A 27,977-nucleotide genomic window follows, 5' to 3' on the forward strand; every position below is an offset into this window, starting at 1 on the left:
GTTGTTTTTGCTGCAAGGCGAAAAATCAGTAGATGCATGTTGTATGTGAAATTAATAGGTGCACGGAGAGTATATAATATTCTTCGTTAAATAATGGAAAGTATTCCGTGCATTATTTTGTAAAAACATATATTTCCTTAATAAATTTATTTATCTTGCAATTATTTTCATTAAAGTTTCTCATATACTAATAAAACACTGGTAGGAAAACTGATGACTCTAGAGCCTATTTAGCAGAGCTAAATTACGTTAAACAAAATAATTATCATTATTTTTCCATACCAGAGTGAAGCAAGCAAGACCTCGCTAACTGATGATGAGTTACGGCTGGTCTTCGGAGCGCTCAGCAAGTGTGAGTGTCATGTACAGATTTGCAGTGGTCGACAGAGAATAAAATTTTGTTAAATATTATTGACATGAACTCCAGCAAAATCATTTTAAGTAAGCAATGTACTCGCATCGCTAATTATTGTTAGCTACTTAAGTAGGAAGTTGTTGTTTACGTTTCAGTTTTAATTTGACGCAAGTAAACGATGCCCCCTATCCTCTTGAAAGAACTTTGATCGAAGACATTTCTCCTTTACTAATTTCCACAACGAAATATGGGTTAATTAAGGAGCTTTAAATAGTTTTCAACGCGATGTAAATGTTACTATGATTGTTCATTTTTATTTTTCAGAAATAAAATAATCAAACTCGAGTTTCCCGAATGCCAACTATTGTCAGGGAAAATGCGTTCTCGATCACCTAGCACGTATGCACATAAGTCGTGAAAAGATCCGGTCAAATGACACGATTTTAGATCTTCTTTGAACAAGGCACGAAAAGAAAAGGAATCGGCGACAGGCCACATCAGGCCTACATTTCAGCGCCGAGATCACTATGTTATGTTATGATCACTATGTTAAGTGCTCGCTATAAATACTCTGGTCATATAGTCGACTTTAATAACATAAAGAACTCTCCATGGTATAAAATTAATAAATTATACCGTCTCCCAGTACCCGATTACGACATCGTGGTCCCTACTTTGAGCTCACCGTCGTCCCGGTGGACGAGGTCCGTCCCAGGGCCGTCGTCCCGGTGGACGAGGTCCGTCCCCGGGTCGTCCGCCGTCCACCAGCAGCAGCTGGGCGGTGACGCCGGCGGTGATGCCGACCCTCTTCACCTCACTCTTGACGCCCTCGGACAAACCTTCTCTTTTAAGTGAGTTACCCTTACTTAAAGTTATTAGTCTTTGAGTGTTCAGTTTTGTGCATTTTGGTTTGTAAGATTTTATAATATTATGAAATTATTAGTAAACATTTTTACTGGTAATAAAATATACGGAATATATCAGGTTTTCTTTTATATTTCTAAAAGAGTCTATGCAATAACAAGGATTGTTAAATTTATTTGCGTACTATTATGTAAAGAACCAATCAGGCGTCTACTTATACCCGCTGTCAATGCGGAACTACGGCTCTTAATTATTATAGGATGAATGTCGAGATTCATTCTTCATTCTGAATATCATGCCGTGAATATCAAAGTATTATCGCACAGGAGTCTCTATTATTCGGGAAAGTGTATTTGCACTCATACGATTACAAGTTACAATTTTCAAACTCGTTCGTAATTGATGGGTTTGCAGCAGATTGATTATTCCCCATAATCACGTAATATTAAGAATGCACTGCAAAAGGAGGAGCGAACGTCCATGCTGATGATTGTTTGCTCATTTTTTGTAATCGCTGTTCGTTACTGTAAATTTTTCCAATTTGTTACTTAATTTACTGCTATTTAGTTTCCGATTTAGACGAAGCGCAATATATCTTCACAAGAAAGAGATTAAGGTATTGCCTCATGTCTCCATCCTGGTGGGTGAGTGCGTTTTGCTCATCCTGGGCACTTGGCAGGGGAGTGGCTGATCGTTTGCCCCAATATTCTCGGCAGGTTGGAGGAGTCGAGAGGCCTCGTGTCGCCGTTGGCGGCGCTGGTGCACCGCTACCACAACCGCTCCGACGTCGGCAGCCTCGCTGAGCGCAGGGACTGCCTCTACACCGGCCGCCGCCGAGACACCTCCATCGCCGTCAACATTTGCTCCCACATGGTAGCCGATATCAAGCACATTATTTAGACATTCCTGACATGGTTTTATGAGAAACGTATTGCACTTATAAGGATATAAAAAGCTTAGCTAATATATTATTTACTATACACCGCCACTGTGATGTGAGAAGCATCTTGAAGAGGGTGTTACAAGCTTATAGGGTACATTATTAACAATTTTTTTCTACAGTGATAAGGGAAACGTGTTGCATTTGCATTGTCAATACTGAATGGATGAGAACGGTGTTGTAAATATTGAAATTCACCGAATTTTCCCATCACTATGACTAGATCATTAATTTTGATCCATGGTTGAATTAATACATATTAATTCTACCATTATTTGATCTGTGGGTCCAGCGCGGAGTAATACGCTCGCCGACGGACGAGCTGATCATCGAGCCGCTGCCCGACACGGCGCTACGGCGCCACCGACGCTCTACTCGGCGCGAAGAAATCCCTCTCCTCATCCATAGGAGGAGCCGCAACCCACCTTGCTCCTCAACTCAGGGGGAAGGTGGGAAGATTAAATTTAACCCCAATATCTAATATTTGGGTATTCCAGCTTTAACAGTTGATGTAAAAAAAACTAATCGTATCAGTGGAAGTCAGCGCTGCTTAATGACTACTGACTTCATTGGACCAGATTTAACAGGAAGAATGAAGAAAACATACAATTTATCCTGTAAGCATTATCGGGTAAACTGGTCTCGATTTACAGTGTAGGGATTCAAAAAGTGATCCAAAATATTTCCCCGTGTATTTGAGATTAATGATGATGAAGTGGCCCGCTGGATTACTCATTTAACATTCAAACGCCCATGCAACATTAGTCAGTGAAATAAAGTTGCATAATTTCGCATCAAAATGGCTTTTTCTTGAATGTTTATTTGAGGCTACTAATTTTTGTATGAACTATAAAAACAGGATGTCTGTTTACCAAGTTGAAACAGCCAGAGAGGCTGTGAATATTGAATATTATTATAATTGAATCGCTTAGGAGGCCACGACCGGGAGTACCTAATAAGCCGGTTCCAGTCTGAATCACTGTTCAACCGCCCGGTACCTCGGATCACGGATCTCAGCAGCGGACTATCAAACTCAGCTGACAACGATCTCTTCGTGACGGGCGGATCCCGGCAGAAGTTACCGGCAGCCATTTATGTGGAGACCGCCGTGTTCGTGGACAAGGATCTGGCTGAGCACATGGAGAATTACTTCCCTACGGACAGCGAGGAACAACTCGTGCAAGTCGTGCTCGCCATGGTCAATGCGGTGAGACATCTTTACTCCGAGCGTGATGGCTTATTGTTGAAATATCTGGTATGTTGTAGACACATCTGGTGTACTGTTGACACATCTGGTATATTGTTGACACATCTGGTTTCAACTATAAAGTCTTAATTCAGATCCGTAAATGAATGCCACAGTTTTTGGGAATCAGATTACTTTGCTCATGTTCATATCATTTTAGACATCAACACTACTATATATGTACTGCACAGTCAAAAACGTTCATAAAAAATCTTCTTTGTTATTTAATTTTGATTTATTCGCAATATTAATGCTAAAAGTTACCAATCGTTGTGAAGAATTAGAAATTTCGTTTAACTTACAAATTTCTGAAGTTTTAAACTCATCAAAGTATTTTGCTCTGCTTGGCTGATGTGTGATTGCGGTATCAGTTACAAAATGTGATAAATAACTAATATATAGAAGATAATTATAAATTAAAATGTATGCGTTCTTTAGTTCTTATCTGTGCCGTGCATATATCTTCAGGTGCAGCTGCTCTACACCGAGAAGAGCCTCGGAGTGGAGGTTCATTTCATCATCAAACGCCTGGAAGTTCTGCACGAAGATCCTGTGGGTTTGCACCGGCCTCACGATATCGACATCTACCTCACCAACTTCTGCAGGTTGTTAAATCCGTTAGAGTTGAAATTAAACGTAGACAGGTTGGTAGGTTCATTCAGCATAACTGAAAAGGTGAACACCTCGCCGTAAGCTTATATGTACATATGACGTCATTCTATGAGTAACGACTAGGATCGAGTGACGTTATATTAGTAAATAATGATTAGCGCAGAGCAGCCAGCTGTACGTAAAATTATGCCAAGGTAATTACAAAAATTTTCACGCAGGTGGCAGAGGGACGAAAACCCTGTAGGGGATGACCATGCGCTGCACTGGGACCACGCCCTGGTCCTGACAGGGCTCGACCTGTACACCGTCACCTCCAGAGGAAGACTCAACTCTCAGGTCGTCGGTTAGTGAACCTCAGAAATTTTTTTATAGCAGCAAAAATGAGAAATATTTTTTTTATCGAAGTGCGGTGAAAAGCAAAGGTTAAGGGAATGGAAAAAGATAATAATGTTAGCATGACAAGGTGTATACAGTTTCAAAACTAAGTCTAAGAAATGTAGAGCTTATGTCTGCCTACAAATGAAAAGGAAAAAATATAACTCAGTACTCACTGCAGTGAGTGAAAGAGAGCGCATTTTCTCGTCGACGAAAACGTGAAGTCACGGACGGACAGACAGACGGACAGACGGACGGACGGACGGACATACGGCGAGCACAATAGTGAATTTTTTCATAAATGAGAAAATGCGCTAAAAAGAAAGTATCGTTAAGATTTGGAAAATTATTTCCGCCTAATCAAAGCTTCAAAACGTCGGATTCGGTATAAATAATACGATGAATAAATAACAATATTCACCACCAATTCACCCAATTTCATGTATTGATAATTTTTGCAGAAACTGGTATATTAAATTTCTATTATTTTCATCAAGGCCTGGCCCCTGTAGCCGGGATGTGTAGCGCCTCCAGCTCGTGTACGGTGAACGAAGGTCGCCACTTCGAGTCGGTCTACGTAGTGGCGCACGAAATCGGACACAAGTGAGATGAGTGTGTCTTGGCGCACGAAATCGGACACAAGTGAGATACGTGTGTCACATAGGCTTACTTGTGTTATACCGATTTACATGTGCCTTGACAAATTACGGGTGCCTTGACAATTTGCCATGACGGTTTAAGTGTGTCTTAACGGTTTATGTGCTTCCTAACGGTTCAAGTGTGTCTTAGCGGTTTATGTGCGACCTATATAACGGTTTAAGTGTGTCTTAGCGGTTAAGTTGTGTTTTAGTTGTTCCAGACATGCCGCGTTGCTCATTACGAGTTTTTCTCAAATGCTCATTTTTACCAATTGATTGTTGTTGATACATTTTAACCATAATCAAAGCTTCAAAACGTCGGATTCGGTAGAAATAATACCATGTATAAATAAACATATTCCCCACCAATTCACCCAATTTCATGTATTGATAATTTTTGCAGAAACTGGTACATTAAACTTCCATTATTTTCATCAAGGCCTGGCCCCTGTAGCCGGGATGTGTAGCGCCTCCAGCTCGTGTACGGTGAACGAAGGTCGCCACTTCGAGTCCGTCTACGTCGTGGCGCACGAAATCGGACACAAGTGAGATACGTGTGTTGTATAGGACACAAGTGAGATACGTGTGTTGTATAGGACACAAGTGAGATACGTGTGTTGTATAGGACACAAGTGAGGTACGTGTGTTGTATAGGACACAAGTGAGATACGTGTGTTGTATAGGACACAAGTGAGATACGTGTGTCGTATAGGACACAAGTGAGATACGTGTGTCGTATAGGACACAAGTGAGATACGTGTGTCACAACGGCCTGCGGGTGTCATACCGGTTTACGTGTGTCTCGACAGCTTAAGCGTGTCTTGACGGTTTATGTGCGACTTAACGGTTTAAGTGTGTCTAAGCGGTTTAGTTGTTTTAGTTGTTCCAGACATGCCGCGTTGCTCATTACGAGTTTTTCTCAAATGCTCATTTTTACCAATTGATTGTTGTTGATACATTTTAACCAATTGATTGTTGTTGATACTTAAAATATAATATTTAAATAAGATCGCTGGGATCAATGATATCACTGGCTTTCATCACTTTATTAAATTTAAGCGAAACACCAAGATTCGTTCAATAATCAATGATAAATGCAATTTTCAATTTCCATTTAAAAATAAAAGTTTATTTTCCCGAATTCATTTTCATTACATCGTGAATAAGACACTTTATTTGGAGTTAAAACTTACATGTTGGCTGTTCGAGTCTTCAATAAACCATAGCACATGCAGCCGGGGGATATTATAACAATGCGCAAAATTAAATTTCACAAAAAAATGTAATCGTTGTTCTCTCAACTTAATTACAAATAAATTATTGCGCTATAATTAGAATGAAAACTTCATGGTTGTTCCAGTCTTCAATAACAATACGCTATAACACATACAGCCTTGGGAGAACAGAACTGTAAGGAGAGTTAAATTTCCATTTGAAAAATGTCTTTCAGTTTTATCTGAAATTTATTTCTATAAAACGAGCACAATACGGGATAATTAAACAACGATCTTCCTATTTGAATTTACAGTCTCGGCATGCGTCACGACGGTGCGACCGCGGGCAACAACTGCGACCCAGGCGAGCATCTCATGTCCCCCACTCTCGGGTCGGGGAAAATAACCTGGTCGACTTGTTCCCGCCGGTACCTCGAGATATTTTTATCGTAAGTGTTCAATTCTACTCAAATTCTGTTCATCTCAATTTTCCCCGTATTCTCAATATTCTCAATCTGTCATTCGGTAAGATATATCTAATTATAAAAATCCGTTACATAATTGAGTAGAATTTATTATTTGTATGAAAATTGTCGTGTTTCCGGTATTCTCAATATTCTCTTTTTCTCAATCTATCATTCAATAAGATATATCTAATTATAAAAATCCGTTACATAATTGAGTAGAATTGATTCTTTTTATGAAAATTGTACTGGGTATTTTGGGTTTAAATTCAAAATAATAATAATTTCAAGGAGCGATCAATCGGGCTGCCTGCGAGACGCGGCTGAGGCGACGCCTGAGCTGGACCACCGCGGCGAGCTGCTGCCGGGGCAGCGCTTCCCTGCCGACATGCAGTGTGAGAACACCGCTAAAATATTATGTGTTTTATTTAATACTATTATTTCAGAACTAAGTGCTTCTTTCTTCCCAACAGTAAAAAAAATATTCTCACTTACCCTGAGCACGCCAGAACAGGCTACTATTTTCGTCTCTGCAGTCTGAAAACATTCACATTTAATTTTCGCACGCAAAAACTGAAAATATATCAGAGCTATTCATGAGAACAGCGCTAAGATATTATTTTATTTAATTTTATTATGTCAGAACTGAATACTTCTTTCTTCCCTGCAGTCAAAAAATATTCTCATTTACCCTGAGCACGGTAGAACCGGCTACTACTTTTGTCTATGCAGTCATAAAACATTCACACTTAATTTTCTCACGTGAAAACTGAAACTATATTAGAGCTATTCAGTCTGACAACTTTCGCACTTCTTTATGTTTTTCAGATATTACTTCATGTTGAATCTCTTGGCTAACACTTTTCTGACCTTCTGTGTCACACGATGACAAGTAAATTATTATTATTATTAAATTTTTTGTAATGTAGATATGGTTACTTTTGAGAGTCGAGAGATTGGAAATTGGTCTCAGCAAAAATTAGGTGACAATTTTCTCAATTTCATGCCAACAATGACAGACGTAGCTAAAATTGCTACGGTGTATTAAATAATAGCGTAGCTCTTTTGGGTTTGAAATCGTTTAGTGAAATACCAAAGATGTAAATAAAGCGTATGCTGGTCAGGCATGCTGAAGCATGGCCCCGGCAGCCGTCACGCCGATACACAACCGCTGCAGGAGATCTGCGAGGACCTGCACTGCAGGAGGGACCACTACACCTGGACCTCCCATCCCGCCCTCGAGGGCACCTCGTGTGGTCCCTTGAAAGTGAGTACCTCGAACGGGGTACTCGACTGTAAGAATACATGTTTAAGGCTCCAAAATTAATGACTGAATGATTACAGAGTTCATTCTCGGGTGTTGGGATTGGATGTGCTATGAACTCGCGCGACAATTGTCAGATTTATACCGACACTCTTGGTTTCCAGTCGATAGAAAACCTCCTTGGATAGTTAGTTTTCACTGTAAGAAAAGATTCTGTAAATTTGATACATTGATAGAAAAACCGAATCGCAGCCATTTATTGCTGTACAACAAACTTGCGCTTCTCGCTGTTGCCATAAATTTTTGTTTGGTTGCCGCCGTGTAAGTAAAAGGATACCGCGTAATAATTCGTGCCTCAACAGTGGTGCAAGCACGGCCGCTGCCTCAAGCAGACGACGCGTTCCCGCGACAGCCAAAAAATATCATCCGTGGACCGCCGCCCCTCCACCAACAACTTCTTCGATTCCAGGAGGGGGGAGCATAGCCCTCCTATTGCTGGTATTGATCTGCTTGATCCCCAACCCTCAATCCCCGCGGTGCTTGGGTCCTTACCCCCGAGCGACGGATCGATTGTCGTGAGGTTCACTCCTGGTCCTCCAAGCCTCACCCCATTCACCCGCATTCCTGACCCATTCAGCCCGTCAGGCGAGTGAATGAGAGGAATTTTCGTTCCAAAACTTTTGGTGAAATTCGAGTGAATGTCGCCGAAGCGGAACAGAGTGCACGGAGAAAGGATTGAAATGCCACAAAATTCTGTTTTTTTTAAATTTTTTTTTTTTTTTTCCGGCTTTCTTTTATCTTATTTATTGTTCTTAATTTTTTATGACTTTTTCAGGTCCTATCGCAAGTATAACCCCCGTGCCACCGTCAGTGCTTCCACCTTCAGGCGACGGTGACTGGAGCGAGTGTCAGTCCTCGTGTCTGTACGGCACGGACGGCATGCTCTCCTCCGGCAGCATCGGCATTCAGAAGAGCCGCCGCTCGTGCAGGTATTGGCGAGGACAGGATATATCGCTGCTTGGAACTTATGGTGTTCAAAACTAGGGAGTCTCCTTATTAAATTTGTTATAAACTTAGAGATGTTCTGCTTTTCTTACATATTTTGTCGGATTTATTTAGGACTGAAGCCCACGGTTTCAATGAATAGAGTGCATCATTATTAAATTGATAATACGAATTAAAATACCAGTTTCGCTGGTGCAAAATGCTTTATGAAAAAGCAGTTAAAATCACAAAGAAACTCCACCCATTTTCGTTTTTTCCGCTCTAAGCAAATGAGTTTCGGACTGAGCAACATTTTTTACGTTGCGCAGCACGTGCCGAGGTCAGTTTCGGTATCGGACTTGCAGCGCAGTGCGGCAGTGCGCCGCAGGAAGCCGGAGGACCCTTCAGGATTTTGCGGACCAAGCCTGTCGCGCCCTCGTCACCGACAACCCCAGATACTCCGGCCTCGCTACCACCATCTCCCCTAATGGTGAAACTTTACCAGAGTTTATATAATGTTTATTGTGCTTAATTAAGTTTGGTGAGACTGTGATAAAGTTTATGTAATGTTTATTGTGCTTAATTAAGTTTGGTGAGACTGTGCTAAAGTTTATGTAATGTTTATTGTGCTTAATTAAGTTTGGTGAGACTGTACTAAAACTTATATAATGTTTACTGTGCTTAATTAAGTTTGGTGAGACTGCACTAAAGTTTATGTAATGTTTATTGTGCTTAATTAAGTTTGGCGAAACTTTACTAAAATTTATATAATGTTTATTATGCTTAATTAAGTTTAATGAGACTGTACTAAAGTTTATATGTTTACTGTGCTTAATTAAGTTTGGTGAGACTGTACTAAAGTTTATGTTTGCATCGTCTTCTTAAATCATCATCTCTGTACTGACGATGCATCGTCTTCTTAAATCATCATCTCTGTACTGACGCTGCATCGTCTTCTTAAATCATCATCTCTGTACTGACATTGCACCGTATGACCCTCGTCTCTGTGGTTGTCAGGACTGTCGCAGTGCCGTGTGACGTGTGCGACGGTGTCTCTAGGTGCAGACGTGTCGCGCACGTGGTACCCTGATGGCACGACGTGCTACCTCGACAGCGGCTCTGCAGCGTACTGCATCGCTGGCGTCTGCACTGTAAGTATTTATTAATTACACTCCTGATTTAGTACTCGCAGGAATAACAATGAGCTTGGAGCAGGTAGCTACCGTAATAAAAAATTTCTGATTAAAAAAAAGCATATACATATATCTATATATCTAGTAATTAGGTAGGTGATCATATAGCTCGTGATAGGCTATTTATATGAACCCTACAAGGGTTCAATTGACAATAAACCACTGTATGAACCCTACAGGGGCTCAGCTGACAATAAACCACTGTATGAACCCTACAAGGGTTCAGCTGACAATGAACCACTGTATGAACCCTACAGGGGTTCAGCTGCAACCCCGATTCCCAGTTCATATCGAGCGGGGTTCATTGTCAGTCCTCCCAGACCATCTCGTCGATCACGGACCTCACGGTGAACCTGTGGGGACCCTGGACTGCTGGGTCGTCCTGCAGGACTAGGTGAGTATACCGACGTCTGCCGTCGCTTCCAGAGGGAAGTGTCTCAGCTCTCCGGCGTCGGCATGCAGCTTTCCAACACCGCCAGTGAGATGTCGACTGCCTACAGTGTTGAATTATTCAAAGAAATCCTGAGGATAGGTAGCAAAATGGACAAAATTGTAACGGCAGCATTGCAACGTCGCTGACCTAAAAATGTCAATGATACTGCCTGTGCTGGTAGATATGAAGATAAATTAATTGTTGTCTACTGCCCCAAAAAATTCTGCAGGGTTGGCCTGTAAAATTATCGGAAAACATTGAGAACTACACTTATAAAAATAAAAGATCAGGCTTAACAATAATGAATGATATCTCGAATATTTTGCGCCAATAGTTACTGACAATCGCACTTAGGGTTTAAAATATTTAAAAATTAATTCGTTTGCATAATTATTTTTAAAGCTTTTAGCTATAATTACATTTTCCCGCTTGGTTATGTATCTTCGTAGCTTCAACATGATACTTCGGATGTTGGAGACAAGAAGAATGAGGTGAACCGTAATTCGTATTGTGATAATGAATTTTGTGATTATAACTAAACTAGAACTCTAGCAGTGCAACACGTTTGATTTAAAACCGAAATACGGATAGAGTACTAAATTCGAATCCCGCCATTATACTGAGTTTTTCAACTTGAATACTTCGGAACGTACTAGCATCGTATTTCCGTAAACTTACCACATGGCACTAAGTTAACTGATCTAAGTTGACCCTGACCGTTTTTGCATTGCATCTTCTTGGGCTTACGATAAGGCACGAAGTTATTGGTCAATGGTAATAAGAATAGTACGTACAACATACCAACTTGGACTTGCGATAAGACACTACGTTATCTGGTCTAAGGTGACCCGAACCGTACTTCCATCATATCTTCTTGGGCTTACGATGAGACACTAAGTTATCTGAACTATGTTGACCCTGACCGCACTTACATCACATCTTCTTGGGCTTACAGTAAGACACTTAAGTTATCTGATCTAAAGTGACCCCCGAACCGTACTTCCATCACATCTTCTTGGGCTTACAATAAGACACTTAAGTTATCTGATCTAAAGTGACCCCCGAACCGTACTTCCATCATATCTTCTTGAACTTACGATAAGACACTAAGTTATCTGGTCTAAGGTGACCCGGATCGCGCGTGCACTGTCGCGTGTCAGGATCTGACCCTGCACTACCGATTCTATCGGGTCAACGGACGCGACGGGTGGTTCCCCTTCGGCACAGACTGCTCCGGGGGGCAGACTGGCCGGCCTAAACATTGCCTTAATGGCAAATGCCTGGTAAGATTATTTTAGAAATGAAAATTTTATTGTGATATGATCAGACGAATATATTTTTGCGCTATTGATTTTGCATTCTTATTCCCAGACTGCGCAGCAACAGAATACAGGAGACGAATATTTTGTAACAACTTAATTTAAATTCACACCAGAGTCCAAAATTTATTCGGCACGCCTGGAATTCATAGCTGCCTAAATATTAACTTTGGAAACCAATTTGGTTTTCAGGTGAGAACTTTCCAAGCCCATTAACTACTTTTACTTGATGACTGTGAACGCATCTGCATGTTTTTGTTATGTTGGGTGGTCATTTCGTCAAGATTTAAGGCCTTAAGGGCTGAAACCCCTTTTTTTAAATTTCTTGAGTAATGAAATAGATGGGAATCTTACCTTGCCTCAGGATTTCGATGTGGAAGGAATTCCTCTGCAACTTAATGAGGTGTCCGCCGTGGGGCCGCGTTCTCGGTCCTTGGACTTGGAGGCCGTCGCAGAGGACGCCGTTGAAATCCAGCCTCTGCTGCCGCTACGCACTGGCGCACTCAAGCCAACGCCACTTCCTTTTTACTCTTTCCAAGAACAGCAGGTAATTTGATTTATTTTCAATATAAATTAACGAAATTTCATCGCTGTGGCATGTGACCTTTTCATGACTCTTGGTGGCTATTGGTCAAAACCTCGGTGATACTCTCACTTTGTAAGTTTTCTTCCAGTATTCAGCGCCTTCCAAACAAATACAAATAAAAACAAACGCTGAATCCAGTATTTAGCGCCTTCCAAACAAATCATTTCGGTGGGTGGGACAATGGTAACTCCACTAGCAGCTCGTCATCACACCAAGAAGCCTCAAATCCCACCAAATATTTGTGTTTGCTTTCACAGGTTATGATGCACAAGCAGCTCATAAATCAGCACCTACGTGACCAGCACCCGCTACAGGAGCCGCTGATGCAGAGAAACACTCAAAGTGGAGGCGCTTTGCTCCGTCGTTCCCTGCAGAAAAGGGACATCAAGCTTACGTCTCATCGCTTACCGGGCTCCATTGACTCCCAGTTCCTTATGACGCTCGTTGATCAACTCAACTATACCAGTAAGTTCCTTTGAAAATACGTGTGCTATGTAATGCCGTACAAAAAGTTTACGTGTCTCATTTGTTTCTTTATACTTTTAATCGACAATGAGAAAAAAATGAGAAATTCACGATAATCAATAACTTGAAATTGATTTTAATAATAATTGGAAGTATCAATATTATACAAAGTGAGAAAATGAATTCATTCATCTATTCTCATAGTGACGTACGGAAACGACTCCAAACTGCAGTTCGATTCTTCCACAATTGACTTGGCGAATCCGATTTTCATTGACGTCAGTGTAACGCCATCCAACTCTTCACATGCAATAGCAAAACACCGATGGACGACGCGATTGCGATCTAATGATTCTAATGCCACCGAAATTCCTGCCGAAATTCATCCCGATAAAAAATTCAGCACGTCTCAAGAATCAGCAGTGGAAGATGGGAGGAAACTGTTAGAAGATTTCGGCCGTCGGGATACTGAAACTATGGTAATGCTCACTGATCCGTATGATAGTGAACCACCTTTCCAAGCAGTTGAAAATGTTTCTGCACCGCAAGGATCCTGGCCGAAGAAAACCAAAGAAACGGCAATGTTACTTAGCGTCGACGGTCAGGATGATACAGTAAAGCACTCGCAAGATCCAATGAAAGATACTGCTCAGAATAGATCACTCTCTTCCTCGCGTGGAAGGTCTTTAGATTCAGCTTCTGGAGCTAGAGATTCTTATTTAGTCTCTGGGCAGCCTAGCAGTGTAGTTCCTAGCACAGAGATTGCTGCTGAACAGGAGGAGGGATTTTGGGACGTGAAGAAGACGCCATGTTCTGTCACTTGCGGAGAAGGTAATACTATTATGTATATATCTGTCAGTCACAATAAGTGAATTTCATATTGTCTCCCATATATCTTCAAATCCTCCATTAATAGATAACTTCTAAGATCGACAATCTAAAAATGCAAATTAAACTGAAATTAGCGCTCTTTCAAACTTTCTGTTTTTTCAGGGCTTTTGGAGGTGGTTGTAACTTGCCAGCCAGCGGCTTCTAGTTCGCGAGGGTTATCAAAGGAGTCGCCGCTGATACCTCGGCATGACCAAAAACTCTCATTTATACCTCAAATCACTGATACCAAAACCCTTTATGGACAACCAGTTCCCTTCAGCATCGATTCCAAAAAAGCTCTAGGGTCTTTCTCTAGGCATTCAAGAGTTTACCATTTAGAACGGGGAGAACCAGAACATGGAATTCGAGAGCCAATATCGACCAGAAACCAGGAAAAAATTCACCGCTGGTATCATATCATTATCGAAGATCCTGGGAGACAGCCTCATGTCAGAAACGATGACTTTCGACCCTCTGGTTTCATAGGGTCTCACCCTCTGAGAACTCAAATAGATGTTTCACTGCCCAATGTGCAAGTCGCTAGATCATCGCTCTTACAGGACTCAAATCGACGTGTTCCTAACAGACCGTCTTTACCTTCTCCATCCTTCTCGTCAAACTCCCAGTTAAGGGACATCGTGCATCCTAAACATGCAAGATCAATTGATTTCACGGTTCAAGCAGCGAATTCTAAAGTTCCTTGTTCAGGTCCAATGCCGGAGGTGCCGGGTTTCCAGAAATGTGTTCTGCGTGAGTGTCCTTTGGAGGAACATAAACCATCACCTGTTCTGTCCGCGTGGTTGACTTCTTTGATGGCCAGAAGCCAGAATGCTTCGAAAAATTTTTCAGTGTAGATTTCTCATAGTCCCATGATCTCATGTAATGACTAATTATTAAAATATGTAAAAATATTGTAAGTGTTTACGTATGACTGTAATTGAATTCTTCTCAGGTTGGAAAAAAAAGCTTTGCTGATAATTTTTTGTTACCATTCAATTTGATTTATTAAAATGATTTAATGTTTTTGTGCGATGAAATTTGGGGCTTGATATAGCGCTCCGAATAAGAGTAACGTCGACTTTCCCGTGAAATCTACTGACATTCAAGAATTATAATGGGAACATTGATATTTTCTAAAATTCTTGTGGTTTTCGTCTGGATAAATCTGAATGGATAAATTATTTTCGAAAGATCGATATTTTCCATTGCATAGATTTCAAACACAACGTCTTACCATTTATCTATTCGGTTACAGACAAATTCTTCTAATTTGAATATTGTAATGAACGGATTGATTATCACATAGCCCGTAGTTACTTAACTTTATGGTTGTGGAAACGTCAACAATTTTATCATCAATAATTCCTTAACAAATAACACAATCGTGTTCAACAGAATATTTTTTCTAGGTGATAGCTTAAATTGACATTCTTCTTCTTTCAAGTTTTTTTTTCGCTAATATAGACGGCCTTTCACGTGAAGATCTATTTACACTATTCGAATTTTCTCTGTTGGAATGTTCTGAAGTTTAGAATTTTATAGTCCTACCGTTCTCACAGAATAATGTGTCAACGTTGACTCGAAACAAAATATATGGGTTTGAATGTAGTAAAATCGAATTTGTCACTATTTTTCCAACATCACAACAGAAAAATGACAGAATTAATCGCATTGCCTCAAATTTTACCGCACTAACAATGAAACATAGAAACTTTTACAGTCCCTGACTGGTCAAAATTTTTGCCTATGTTCATTGGCAATTAATGATGACTGATGAGAATAAGGAATCTCGTAATGCTGGATGTAATGAAACAAAACTCTAGGATATATCGCTCCTCATCATTCATTATGTTTTTTTTTCGTTTTCACGCCGTTTAATTAGTGATGGAAATTTCGTGCATCATTCATGTAGCTTAGCTCCTTTCACAGCCTAATGAGAACAGTAATTTCTTAAAACCTTTGATAATCATAGAACAGAAACTGTGGATTGAATATGCAACTGAATTTTGATTTTTACACTTTTGGTTCCATTTTACTGAATACATAGCAGAGAAGCAGGTTCGAAATATTCTTCATTAAGTAGCCCACTATTCTTACTCAAGTTGCTCTCGTATATTAAACATTGGAGTCGAGTTTTTTGTGGAAATAACCAAAGGCAGGAAAACCACGAAAGAAATGTGAGATATCGTACCCATTTTTTGGGAAAAACTTAAGTTCCGAGTCGTAGTGAACCGCCCCGTCGAGCTTGGGAGCCGGAAGCGTTTCTTCGATGTCGTTCATTTCCTGAAACCCGGACGTGTCAAGAGTCTTCAGCCGAGGCCCCCTAACTGGCACAGACTCCTGTGCAACAGGACGACTGATTTGAACGGGTCGAGGAACAAGAGCTGGGATATGCAAACTGGATACTTTTCCGAAATTCTTTGCCGTCGTTTTTCTGGGATTCTCCGGTGCTTTAGTTAGAAGATGCTCCCTGAAATGGTTGGATTGTTCCAAAGCATACTGATGGGTCAAATCACTAACTGGAGCTTCTTCGGAAATAGTTTCCTCGACTTTCTGGAAGTTCTCTTGTGTTTTTGACAAAATAGCTTCACGGTATTTATTAAGCTGCTCTACAATATCTGGTTTTATCACTCCAGTGTCTGTCTGCTCCACAACTGTGCTTAAAATTCCAGACGAAGGCTGCTCTTGAATTAGAGCACTGGGATCGTTGGCCAGTAGAAAATCACGTCCGATGCTCGATTGAAGTAAAGCCGAGGAATAACGTTCATCCAGAACCTGATGAAGATCGTTCATGTACCCTTGTCGCTGTAATGGTACATGGGGCAGATAGTTTTCATCTTGTCCTTGAATTACTTCAGTGAGCCCATTTCCTGGATCTTGTGGAGTCAGATTGAGTGAGCCTTGAGGGCTAGCGTCGGGAATTGCTGCAGAGACAGCGTCTTGCAGGTTCTCTCTGGCTGGTCGGACAGCGGCGCCGGTCACGGTAAGCGAGTTGTCATCATGCCGCTGACCGTCTCTGCAATACAACGTCAGTAATAGAGCAACAATGGTATTTACGATAATATTTTGTTGGGCACGTAAAGTTGAATGCAACGTCCTAAGCTGGGTAATCATGTTCAACGGATAGATGTTTAACCGGAGACCACTGAAGAATGATTGTTAGTTACGAAGAATTTTGTCACCCATTTCACAGATTTTAACATCTATTCACATAAAATACTATTAATTGTAGCCAATATCATTGTAATATCATTGTTTTGCTGTGAACTTTTTCAATGATTAGAATTATACAATAATTTGCAACGCTGTTCAACTGAAAATTGATTTGCTAAGCTAACTTTAAAACAGCGTAACAATTATGAATGAGCCAAAATCGAAGTAATTGTAAAGTGCAGAATATTATTCCTCACCTGATTTCTGTCGAATGGTCGTTCATGGCGGCAATGAACATCAATATGTCGTTGCCGGCTTGTAAGCCCAACAAGTTTGGTACGTTGGATGCAGCCTCTAGCGGCAGACGCGGATAATATCCTCGGCTCGAGGAAAGTTTTATGGGGTCTAGCTGGACTATTCGTAAATCTTCGCCTGTAGTCCTTTCTGACCTCAAGGGTTTATTGCTGGTAAGTGACTCCTGTATTGACGATGAGTTTTTTTCTTGATTAACAATTGATTTCTGAACGGGTTGTTTCAAATCCACAGACTGTTGCGACAACGTTTGATGCGATGCAGGTTGAGGCAAAGGATTTTGAATCTGGCGACGCGTTAACTTCAGGAATTGAGTGTTTGCTCCATGACTTGGTTCTTCTCGATGAGGTCTTGAACGTACAGGTGATTGAGATGTCAGGTCTTGTTGATTTTGAACATCTCTGGCCGATTGATGATTAAGCTCTTTGGCCAATAACTGCTGATGAACGTCTTTGCTCAGTAATTGATTTACAGGAAAATGTCCTGGTATCTGCTGCAAAGAATTAGCTAAAGGGTCATTCTCGTAGGACAATTGTGTAATATTTTCGGGAGTCTCGGAAGTCAGTGACTGTTTCTGAACTTCCGAAAATTGGCTTCTTCCTGAAGACAGCGATGTCCAAGATGGCTCCAACTTTACCGATTGAATCCCACTCTCAGTCTCATGCTGAACCGAGGAGTGAGTGTGGATGCCCGGTTTAGATGACAATGGGACATGTTTGTAACCGATGATTTCCTGAATTCCGAATAAATGTTTCCTTGGAAGTTGTTGTATGATATTTTCTTGTGGCTCATCATCGGCTTTAATCGGGTCATTTTCGAATCTTTGTGGTGTTGGCACGACTACTGGAGCATCTCTGATAGACTTCTTGCCTGCTTGTTCATCCAAATTTCTGTGCAGAGTTTGAAGTAGTGAAATCTTCTGAGACTCGCTTAGTTCGTTCAAATTCCCGAATCTTGTGAGATCCCGAATTCCACCCACCACTCCTCGTGGACTATCCGATGTAATTACTCTGGAACTTAAAGAGCCCTTGAAAACACTGCCATTTTCAATCAAATTTTTCTGGACAAATTGAATATTTGACTCATCGGCGGGCGGGCTTAATCGCTCACCCTTAAGCGGTAAAATTACTAGCTGAGGTCGTTGAGATGACTGCTGAAACATGTCTGCAAAATAGATATCATTGGGCCCAGCTAGCGTTCTTTGTTGAATTTGGTCGCTCGATGGTCTGCGATGAAGCCCTGATGCTTCCAGATCCGTGTGCAGCTGGATGGAATGAAGCTGATGTAACACTTTATTATTCTGCTCGTTATTGACACGCTCATACAATAGCTTATCTGCTGACGTAGGCAATTTCATAAAGTTTTTGTTTTCACCGGGTGCTTGGAGCGTTCTACCTGCATCAAGATTTGAAAACTTTTGGCTTGTGATGGTTTTAAAAATTTTCGTGTCTTCATTAAGTACCTTTGGCGACGTCTCTGTCGTTGCAAAATTGTCAGAGATCTGGGAAGATTCCACTTTTTCTGGTTTTGATAGTTCGTAATCATTCGATGCCCATTTAATCACATCGCCGAGATCAATACCTTTCCAATTAGATTCCAATACAGAGCTTGAATTCAACAATTCAATTTTAACAACAGTTTCATTTTTTTCTGATTCTTTAATAATTTTTTGACCATCAGAATAATGTGACATATGGGAAATTGAATCGGCAGTATCTCTTTCCAAAAAATGTCCAAGTGATGAAGATTTACGTTCAGTGGGATCCGTACTGGGATCAATGAGTTCTAAGGGAACCTGCAAACCTTTCCTTAAGTTTGAATCTTTTGAGATTGTTGAGCTTATTGTAAATTGTCGAGGTATGCTTGTGATTTCTTCTGTAGGCAGTTTGAGATTAGGTTGATTTCTTCCAAGAAATAAATCCCCGATTACAGTTCTTAAACTATTCATATCGTGATTTTCAGGGATTTGATTCATTTTACCACCCAATTCATTAGCGCTGTATGGAAGTTTCGTAAGCTTCAACTGTTTTGAAGGCATTACTAGCATTAAATTCCCTGAGCTGTTATTGTCTCCAGCTGAAGGATGAAAAGGAAGGAAACCTTGAGGAGGAAATACACCTTTTCGGATCATTTGTGATGGTTTGAAATTTGGTATTATTCGTTTTAGCTGCTCATTTGGGGTTCCTGCCGTATCAGGCATGTGCAGGTCGTGTTTTATTACAGATTTAACTGTGATTTTTGGCTTATTTTCATTTTTAAATTGAACAGCTGGACGCCCAGTCGGTAGAGCTCTATTCAGGAGATGAGTTTTTGATTTCGATTGCTCTTGACTTTGTAAGCGTGTTGTAAATGATTGGGCTTGATGTATTTTATAGTTTTTGTACAAATCATCGGACGTAAGTGTCTTTTTCACTCTAGGCAGAAGCGCAAAATCCAATTTCGTGTTTCCATTGAGTTGGGCGGCAATTGAGTTTCCTTTTTCATAATCTCTCGTAACAAATTCTGGTCGAAGTTTTACAAGCGAAGTTTCAAGCGTTCGACGAGCTGGTCCCTCGAACTTGTTTGGCAGATCTGCATGTGTGAGGGGGATCCCTCGACTTGGAACCATTCCTTCTGGCCGGATTCCCGACCCGCTTGCGGTCGCCACCGCTGCCAAAAAAATCGCCACCTGCAATCAGATACTAGTTTCAACTTCAGATCAGAATATTCTTAATGTACTTGTTATGGGTTTAAAGTTCCCATATGATTGATATTAAAGTTTTCATATCAACTGTACTGTATCAAAGCATTATCAACTGAACTGTAAAATCATCAATAAATACAAATACATTTGCAGGATCATTACAGATTAAGCACATGTATCAATCATTATCTAAGATACTCGCAGAGACCGATCCAATTCGCTTTCCGGCAAATCTAGATCAAATTATAGAATAGTTACAGCGATATTGCTAGCCTGTTAAGGTGTCCTCTATCTTGAACGAAGATGTCGCTTGCAGTGAAAACTAGTTTAGAAAACTAAGAACGTGTGAGCCATTATGGCGAGCTCAAACAATGCTTCCTCGACGCAAAAACCTGTTTTAGCAATATGTGTGCCTCAGGGTCATGCATGCCCATCTGCTTACATAATGATGTGAAATGCGATAATGAAAAATGATTATAATTATATATAATAGCTGCTTTAGTTTCTATATTTTGTACTGCTTCAGTTGGGATAATAATACCAGAAAGGGGCTTAAACACAGAGTTATTTTATTCCATGAAATCCATCATCAGCTGACAAGTTCCTCCAAGATTCAATGAATTGATCGACTTTATTGCCGTCGAAGACAACTCTCTATCTCGCATGCAGTCTCGGACTGATCATAAAATTTTTACTGGTAGCTTGATATTTACAGTAAGCTCTCTCTCTCTCACTTCACTCTTGTGCATAGGAAAGAAAAAAATGCCCGTCTCTTTGTGAACGACGCCAACATTCGCAAGAAAAATGGAGTGTGAAAGTTATTCTTAGCTCTAGATATGGGTACGATTTTACGTCAAATTAAGCCTACTGTATATATTGTAATTGTTCAAGTAAATTTTTTCGTTTAAGAAAAAGTGGGCTACATCCTTTCAACGCTGGCGGCGTATAGGTCATTTTATTTTTGGTGAAAAAAAAAATTCAATGCGGTATCCGTTCGTGTACACGGAACATCTTAAGAATATATTCCAGCATGACTCGAAGTACAGGATACGAAAAAACATTTATTATGACATAGCTTCTTAAATTAAGGATAACAGTTAAAAATTGTAAATGTTTCAGGTTTTGAGACTTGCCATGTCATGAACCATGAGATTCCGGTCTATCTCTCCCTCCCTTACTTTTACTTCACGGTACTTTTGTTTACTTTCCACTCAAAGGAAAGCAGATACTCAAAGTGTATCCAGTTTTTAATCGAATTCTTCGCGTGAATGTGAAAACATGGAACTCCCCTCGAGGTATAATTAAAATCATACGTTCTCTGAAAATAGAAGAATTTTCACTGGAAATTTATGCATGGTACGAGACATATATTAGCGTGACCTCCATTGGTTTGCACGCTATCTTATGAGCTATTTCTTGCACTGTCGCAAGGCATTTGTGGACTTATATTGCTTATTAGCTACGGTATGACGTTATTGGATTTCTGAAATGATAGAGTTCAACTTTTACGCAGCCGTTGGGAAAAATGAATTCTTCGTTTCGGTTCGATGATCTGTTCGGTTTTATGATCTTTGAGATGGACAAACTGCAATAATATTAAAAAAATTTAGCTGGCAACGATTGCAGACGGAACGCAAAGAATATTGTTTTTGCGTTAAATATCAGGCACTTCATTGCTCGAATAATATATGTTTTCATTTTTATATTGCTGAGCCCATAACAAGAAGTTACAAGATGTCAGCACATTGTATGTCAGCATTAATATCAAAAGACTGAGTGCATGATATTCAGGAGCAGAGAAAAGGCGTAGAAAGCCGCAGGGTTTTCCTGTCGTGCTGCATAGTGAGTACGAGCACACCACATGCATGTGCTCCAGCACCGCACGTACGCACGCTCTTAATTAATAATCGAGATTGAAAGTTCACTCTCACTGAAGCTCTTTGTCATAAATCTGCGTTCAGGATCGCTGCATGCAAGCTGCTCTGTTTGTTCCGTTCACATGCCATCAATTATATGTGTCCTTCATTCCTCAAGCGTGCAAGCGTAATTGCCTCAATATATTCGCAAACCAACATTTATCACTTGCCTTTTCTCAGCGAAGGTTCACCTTCGCTTTCAACGCCAAACTTCCGTATAAAGTTGAACCAGTGACTCTACAAAGTGCAAGCTCATCAGCAGTTTTGGAAAGAAAAACTAGGCGCTGGGCATGGTTATTGGGGTCTTTTTCTCAATTTCAAATAACCTAAGACCTACAGCTTCCCCAAGTCGCTGAACCGAGTTATCAAGCATGACTTGCATTCAACAACAAAAACTGGCATTGCTAATTTCCTTATTATTAATATCATTTTTTTTTGTTCGAGCAAGGTTGCACTTAAATTATTTAATTTCTCATCATATTATCCGTCACAAAATACGACCAGCGGATGAAAAGTTAAAAAGCTCACCGCGTTAATGCAATTTCAAAAAGTAGGTGAAGATCTGTTCTATGAAATCTTTTTAACCACACACTCGACGCGAAGATTCTTCGTGCTAACTAACATTGACGCGTTTCACTGTAAAGTCCCTCAGATGTTCAAAAATGAATCACTCTCTTCTGGAAGAGTGGCGAGTCCAGGTGGCACAGAAACTCGATCGTGACCGCGAACGATCACGCAGTGAAGAAAGCTTCCATTCCCGTCGTCGGTGTTTAGATCGTTCTTAAGTGTAGAGGCAATCCAAGGAAGCAGCGTTAATCGATCGATATGAAAAAGCGTCGATTAAAAGATAGAAAGAAGCGGTTGTTTAGTAGGTTTCACACTTGGCACGTGTTCATAACACCGTTATTTTAGTTTCCTGTTATTATTATTATTTAAACGATAATATCTATGCGCACAATAGAGTCATTCGTACCTATATAAATCCGCCGAAATCAAAAGAAATTAGAATAAAATATCAAGCGTGCATATCGTAATTGTATAATGAAATTTTGATTTTATTTAATTTGTAGGATTAAACACGCTGCTCCAATGTACAGCTCGCAAGCATCGCTTCAGGTCACAAGTAACCAAGAACGTATACTCTGTGCGGTCTAAACTTAATGGCTTAATAAAAATGTTAACGGATCGGCGGAATCGAACCCCTTGCTCACCCCGCGGAATGGTGGCCGAAAAAAAAAAATATGATGCGGACCGTGTGTAAGTTCACGTTGCAGTCCTATGCATATTCAACTTTCTTTTACCGTAAAAATGTAATCTCACTTATACTCTTTTCAAAATTTTACTAGGTTTTAAAATTTTCCAGCTCTATTACTACTATTCACTTATCGCATCACAAGGTGTAAATTGTGATAGTTGTGTGCGGACGATGTTGCAGGAAAAATAGGTTTAATTCTATCTATATTCATGTATCTATAATTTATTTGTACTGTTTTAGATGTTAGGGTGTTTGTTTTGTCATATTAGTTTACCTTTGATATTACCATGACTAGTATTGACCATCTTAATTCATGATCGTTTCAGGTTGAAGCGCACGGTTAGGATTGTTAAATCATGTTAGGTTTGTTTAACTTGTGTATTTTATCATCCTTTTTGTTCAATTTATATTTGTTTTAGATTGAATATTAATAAAAAAATTCTTGGTCCAGTTGAATCTGGAACAGTAACGTAACGTAAAACTGAAGAAGAGTAATCCCTCCGATTGATCAACGTAAAAATATTAGGCTATAGGAATCTTAGTTAGGTTTCGAAGGACAGTCACGTACTTTCACGGGGTGGAACAGCATGGATCATAATATGATCGAAAAATGCTCAACAATTGAATACAAGCCTCTATTAATAATCAAGTTTTCAGTGAAGCCCTTCGAAGAAGTTCGCCCACGAATTAATTGCCCGGACAACACCAAACTTTTCTCCGCCATCATAAAAATCTTGCCATCTACACTTCGAAAGCAAGACGGGTAACTTATGTCAGACGTAGCATGTGCTGTGCTGTGCTTATCTTGTTCTGTGATACGGTGCACATCAGCTGAGGCAGCTAATGCATATATGGTTAATATTGGTTATATCTTATGTAAATTCATGGCTTTTAATGCCTCGTCGTTCATGAGCAATGAAAGAGAAATAAATGAACTTTTCTCTTAAAAAGTTTTCTAAAAAACATTGACTGATGAGTCATTCAAAATATGTCTGACGAATAATAAACGATAAATTAAACATCTTTTTGTTGAATGAACATAAATCAAACGTTGTTTTGTCGAATGAACTTTAATTGTACGTTATTTAGTTAAATTAACGTTAATTGAACGTTGTTTCCACGTCATTTGCCTGTTTGAAGAGGGTTGTCCCACAAGACTTCATGCGTAAAGAATCCAAAACCAGTTTGGCACGCAAGAAATCTATGCCGCGAGGGGAGAGCGTAAGGCTGCTGGCATCCCATGTCCAGGTAAAATAAATCGACCAGATAAACATTAACTTTAACACACAACGTCGAGATGCTGCATGCCTACTGACCATTGCTCTGAATAACACAGGATAAATTGTATCAAATTCGAGCAGGAATGGAACATAATTAAAAAATATATATTCCCAAAATTGTCGCAATACGGGATTGGTCCACAAGGTCGCATGAAGGCCCAAGAAACAGAAACAAGTTAGTTTAATAATTTTACCTCCATTAGTGCACGTAAACAAAGCATCAGCTGACGCGACTCTTTGCTTTGACTTCAGGGCTTTGCTACACGAGGGCATGAAAAATCTAAAATGTTATGTCGAGTGCTAAGTTTATCTTGTCAGGTTGCTGCACAGACAGGTTTGGTGTACTTCCTAGTAAATTCTAGTTGCCCAAACGACATTAATATTTGCCGGTAATCCAAATCAGTTCTTAATTTTAATTTCCCTTTTGCTGCAGAGGGTATATGAGGAACAGCGTCCATCCTATAGGGAATGACGAAAGTCTAATCTTTTCCCACTTGCACTCTGGTTGGTGATGCAAAGAGCAAATTTACGTCTTTGAATGTTTTCAAATGATATAAACACCATTGGTTCTAGCTTACTGAAGTATATGTTGATTACAATATTTTTGTACAGTATTCGGAATCATGTAAAATCTTATTTCACAATACCTAAACATTTCTTTATATTTCGATTCGTTGCACCATTAAATTCGTTTCATTGTATTATCACGCATCAACCACAAGTTATATTATGACCAGTATATGTTGTCTACAATTCGCGTTACTCACCACACACACAACCTCCATGCCGGCAACAGAGCTACTGACATTCCAGATTTCTAGGCAAGCGGCAAGCTGGTGCCATGGAACTGCTAAGCAACGTTCGCTGACTGTGAAGCGGGGACTCAGTTTGAACTTAATTCGATCCTTTAGTTACGAAAAACTTTCTTGGGCTTTGTTATGGTACATGGCGCGAGCTAGAGTCTGAATTTCATTTTGCTTATTATCAAGTTTCACGTTTTTAATGCATCATTAATACTTGAGGGTCTCCGCAACACCACCAGTAAATGTCAGGCATCGGATTTTTAACATATAATGTTTTAAATAAAATATGCAGTATAAACATACAGTTATAATTGTAATTGATGCCCGGTACAAATCCAGCAAAATGATTCATTACAATTGAATGCCTTTGAATATTTTAATGAGGCCTACATACGATATTTTAAACCCGCACACAATGCGTACAAAGTGCTTACTGTTTCTTCTGTCTGTAAACTTAACGAAGGAAATTAAGAAAGGCTTTTATAGAACTGCGAAAGCTATGAGAAAGATGAAGAGAAGAAGCAGAATAGACTTAAATATTAACGGCAGTAAATGTACACTCAGATGTTAGGTTCGATAGCCGGAATCCTAGTTTATTTATAATAAATTTCCTGCATTTTCTCTTTATATGAGATACTCGCACGTTTAAAATTTAAATTAAACATCACATTAATTAAAAATGAGAAGGAAACAATGAAGAACGTCTCAGAAAATGAACCACTAGAACAAACAGGAAAAGGGAACCATTTGCTTTGCTAAAATTTATAGACCTATGCAGATGAGAACTTTCTATCAATACAGCTCTCGAAATAACTTTGCCACAAAATGAGGAATTTACGTACATACCCTTAATTATGTAACCTACATTTTATTATTTGTTCCTAGTATTCACAGAGTATCGAATTTTTCTTTCGAGATGGAGAGCCATTGCTGTAAAGTGTTTTAAATGGACGCTGAGACAACGTAGACTGATGGACTCCATTATCGTATTTATCAATTCTGATAAATATCTAGAGCTCTAGTTACAGTAAGGAGACTCTTCATTGGACTCTTGAAAACTTGAATGCAGGTTGTTTTCACTTGCGTGACTGTTGCCAATTCCCAGCCTACATGCAACTTTCGTGGGATCGTTCATCGTCGAGCTCGTTCTCACGTACCCGCCATTTCCGCTGTGGTACAGACTATTCACACTCTCGTGATTTCCATATCCTTGTTCATACTCAGATTTTTGGTAAAGGCTGTTCACACTGCAGTGATTCACAGGATACCGACCCATAGCGTTTAAGCCAAAGTTTGAGTTATATCTGGTCGCTGCAGAGGAGCTGGCGTCAACATCAACTTGAGGTTGGTAGAGACTGTTGATACTAACGTGCCGCTCGAGCGGCTTCACAGGCTCCGACGTCTGGTAGAGGCTGTTGATGCTCTCGCGGCGGATGATCGCTGCCTTGAAACCATCATTTGAATTGCCAACAACGGCGTCCTTTGAGTGATTGTTAGGCCGAGCGTTTCCTGGAAAAATAGTTTAATGGTATACGAAATCCAGCAAACTTTTTGGGGATCATTTGTTGTTGTTTTTACAATTCAGCAGAGTTGCACTGAATTTTTTTTAACTGAGAACAATCTGATCTCAAATTGCTCTAATGAAACATTTTAAATTCCACTTAAGTCAGTAAACTCCAGTATAACACAATTACAAAAATCTAAATTTTACATAATTCAAGATACCTCGCGCTTTGATGCGTCTTTTATAGAACAATGCGCCGACCGCCACGAAGACCACCCCAAACAAGACGACGCCGACTGCGACACCTGCGACCATGAAGCGTTGATCATAAAGTGAAGATGATGACGAGCTTATGCTTGGTGTGGGATCAGCGACTTCACCAGCTGTGAAGCATATCAAGTTGAAGTTGTAAACTCAACCTTCGAATTCATAGAATAATCATTTAATAATATGAAGCCAGATCACGACAATCACATTGACCTAGTAAGAATAATTTCCTTATCGCAATGGTGTTATTTACAGAAATTTCGCTACAAATTTATCACATTCGAAATTTTGTGCATTATCACCGGAATAACTCATATCCACAGTATGAGTCAGCAGATCTCTACAAATATGAACTGTTCTCATATGGTCGTTTTATCAAGTCAGCCGTGTGCTGTAACAGACATTTGCATCGCTTAAACGCCTAAATTACTCATAAAACTTCAAACCTCATATAAACGTGACACATAATCCAACCACTCAAACGAACTGCTCTAGTCACTAACCGATCTCCGGCGCGCCCTTGGTTGTGTATTGAAGTTTTGGGGGCATTGTTGTTGTTGTCCGTTGACATTGTTCAGTTGAATTAATTACAAAGAATGGAATGTTTGTTTGTCTGTCCTGATCGCGAATCACCCAGTTCTTGAAAATCGATGCGTTATCAATTATTTCTGTGAAATTTGTGGAAGCGAAGCTAGAACCCTTGACGGTGCTGTTCGCAGAATTTTCCGACGTAATTATCGATAGTTCTAGCCACAGCAAGCCTTCACTCTGCGCGGTCGGCACTGGAATAATTTCGTTATTTACGTATTGATATGCTCCATCTACTTCGAAAACTGCGGCTACTTTCAAATTTGTAGCCTTGCAAGCGTTGAGGCAAATCATAACAGATTTTTGATTCATTGATTCCTCTGGAATTTTGCAACTGTCTAGGTTGTTGAGGCTGAAATCCTCTTCGGAGTCAATTTGGTCAGAGAATAAAATA

The 27,977-nt window shown here is 40.0% G+C and overlaps 4 protein-coding genes across 4 annotated transcripts; 1 reads left to right on the plus strand and 3 right to left on the minus strand.

Moving 5' to 3' along the window:
* Positions 1 to 602: 602 nt before the first annotated feature.
* Positions 603 to 15,436, plus strand: LOC108672601. Its single transcript, XM_047884015.1, has 22 exons — positions 603 to 606; positions 1,002 to 1,206; positions 1,936 to 2,092; positions 2,452 to 2,608; positions 3,092 to 3,366; positions 3,874 to 4,010; positions 4,236 to 4,360; positions 4,890 to 4,995; positions 6,559 to 6,693; positions 7,000 to 7,103; positions 7,833 to 7,975; positions 8,335 to 8,617; positions 8,808 to 8,961; positions 9,286 to 9,446; positions 9,974 to 10,107; positions 10,407 to 10,535; positions 10,567 to 10,627; positions 11,708 to 11,865; positions 12,266 to 12,448; positions 12,745 to 12,952; positions 13,157 to 13,783; positions 13,946 to 15,436. The coding sequence occupies exons 1-22, from the start codon at positions 603 to 605 to the stop codon at positions 14,674 to 14,676; spliced, it is 4,377 nt and encodes a 1,458-aa protein (XP_047739971.1). The 3' UTR covers positions 14,677 to 15,436.
* LOC108672606 lies at positions 14,798 to 18,735 on the minus strand. Its single transcript, XM_018160305.1, has 2 exons — positions 17,233 to 18,735; positions 14,798 to 16,838 (listed from the first exon to the last, which is right to left on the minus strand). The coding sequence occupies exons 1-2, from the start codon at positions 18,642 to 18,644 to the stop codon at positions 15,938 to 15,940; spliced, it is 2,313 nt and encodes a 770-aa protein (XP_018015794.1). The 5' UTR covers positions 18,645 to 18,735; the 3' UTR covers positions 14,798 to 15,937.
* LOC125179002 lies at positions 18,688 to 25,865 on the minus strand. Its single transcript, XM_047884016.1, has 3 exons — positions 25,189 to 25,865; positions 18,750 to 19,955; positions 18,688 to 18,708 (listed from the first exon to the last, which is right to left on the minus strand). Exons 1-3 carry the CDS (start codon positions 25,204 to 25,206, stop codon positions 18,688 to 18,690), a joined length of 1,245 nt encoding a protein of 414 aa, XP_047739972.1. The 5' UTR covers positions 25,207 to 25,865.
* On the minus strand, positions 25,857 to 27,973 carry LOC108672596. The gene is made up of 3 exons (XM_018160294.2): positions 27,499 to 27,973; positions 26,950 to 27,111; positions 25,857 to 26,733 (listed from the first exon to the last, which is right to left on the minus strand). Exons 1-3 carry the CDS (start codon positions 27,893 to 27,895, stop codon positions 26,243 to 26,245), a joined length of 1,050 nt encoding a protein of 349 aa, XP_018015783.1. The 5' UTR covers positions 27,896 to 27,973; the 3' UTR covers positions 25,857 to 26,242.
* Positions 27,974 to 27,977: the final 4 nt, after the last annotated feature.

The sequence above is a fragment of the Hyalella azteca genome, unplaced genomic scaffold, assembly GCF_000764305.2.
Source record: "Hyalella azteca isolate HAZT.00-mixed unplaced genomic scaffold, Hazt_2.0.2 contig14273, whole genome shotgun sequence".
NCBI lineage: Eukaryota > Metazoa > Arthropoda > Malacostraca > Amphipoda > Hyalellidae > Hyalella > Hyalella azteca.

What these genes read in the sequence shown, in the direction of transcription:
- LOC108672596 (XM_018160294.2), bottom strand. Translation starts at nt 27,895, where the DNA reads ATGAATCAAAAATCTGTTATGATTTGCCTCAACGCTTGCAAGGCTACA. An exon ending in CAAGGGCGCGCCGGAGATCG is followed by an intron (nt 27,112 to 27,498) that starts GTTAGTGACTAG and finishes TATGCTTCACAG; the next exon opens with CTGGTGAAGTCGCTGATCCC. An exon ending in AAGACGCATCAAAGCGCGAG is followed by an intron (nt 26,734 to 26,949) that starts GTATCTTGAATT and finishes CTATTTTTCCAG; the next exon opens with GAAACGCTCGGCCTAACAAT.
- LOC108672601 (XM_047884015.1), top strand. An exon ending in CTCCTCAACTCAGGGGGAAG is followed by an intron (nt 2,609 to 3,091) that starts GTGGGAAGATTA and finishes TGAATCGCTTAG; the next exon opens with GAGGCCACGACCGGGAGTAC. An exon ending in GCGCACGAAATCGGACACAA is followed by an intron (nt 4,996 to 6,558) that starts GTGAGATGAGTG and finishes TTGAATTTACAG; the next exon opens with TCTCGGCATGCGTCACGACG.
- LOC125179002 (XM_047884016.1), bottom strand. An exon ending in CGACAGAGACGTCGCCAAAG is followed by an intron (nt 18,709 to 18,749) that starts GTACTTAATGAA and finishes AACCATCACAAG; the next exon opens with CCAAAAGTTTTCAAATCTTG.
- LOC108672606 (XM_018160305.1), bottom strand. Translation starts at nt 18,644, where the DNA reads ATGAAATTGCCTACGTCAGCAGATAAGCTATTGTATGAGCGTGTCAAT. An exon ending in GACCATTCGACAGAAATCAG is followed by an intron (nt 16,839 to 17,232) that starts GTGAGGAATAAT and finishes GTTGTATTGCAG; the next exon opens with AGACGGTCAGCGGCATGATG.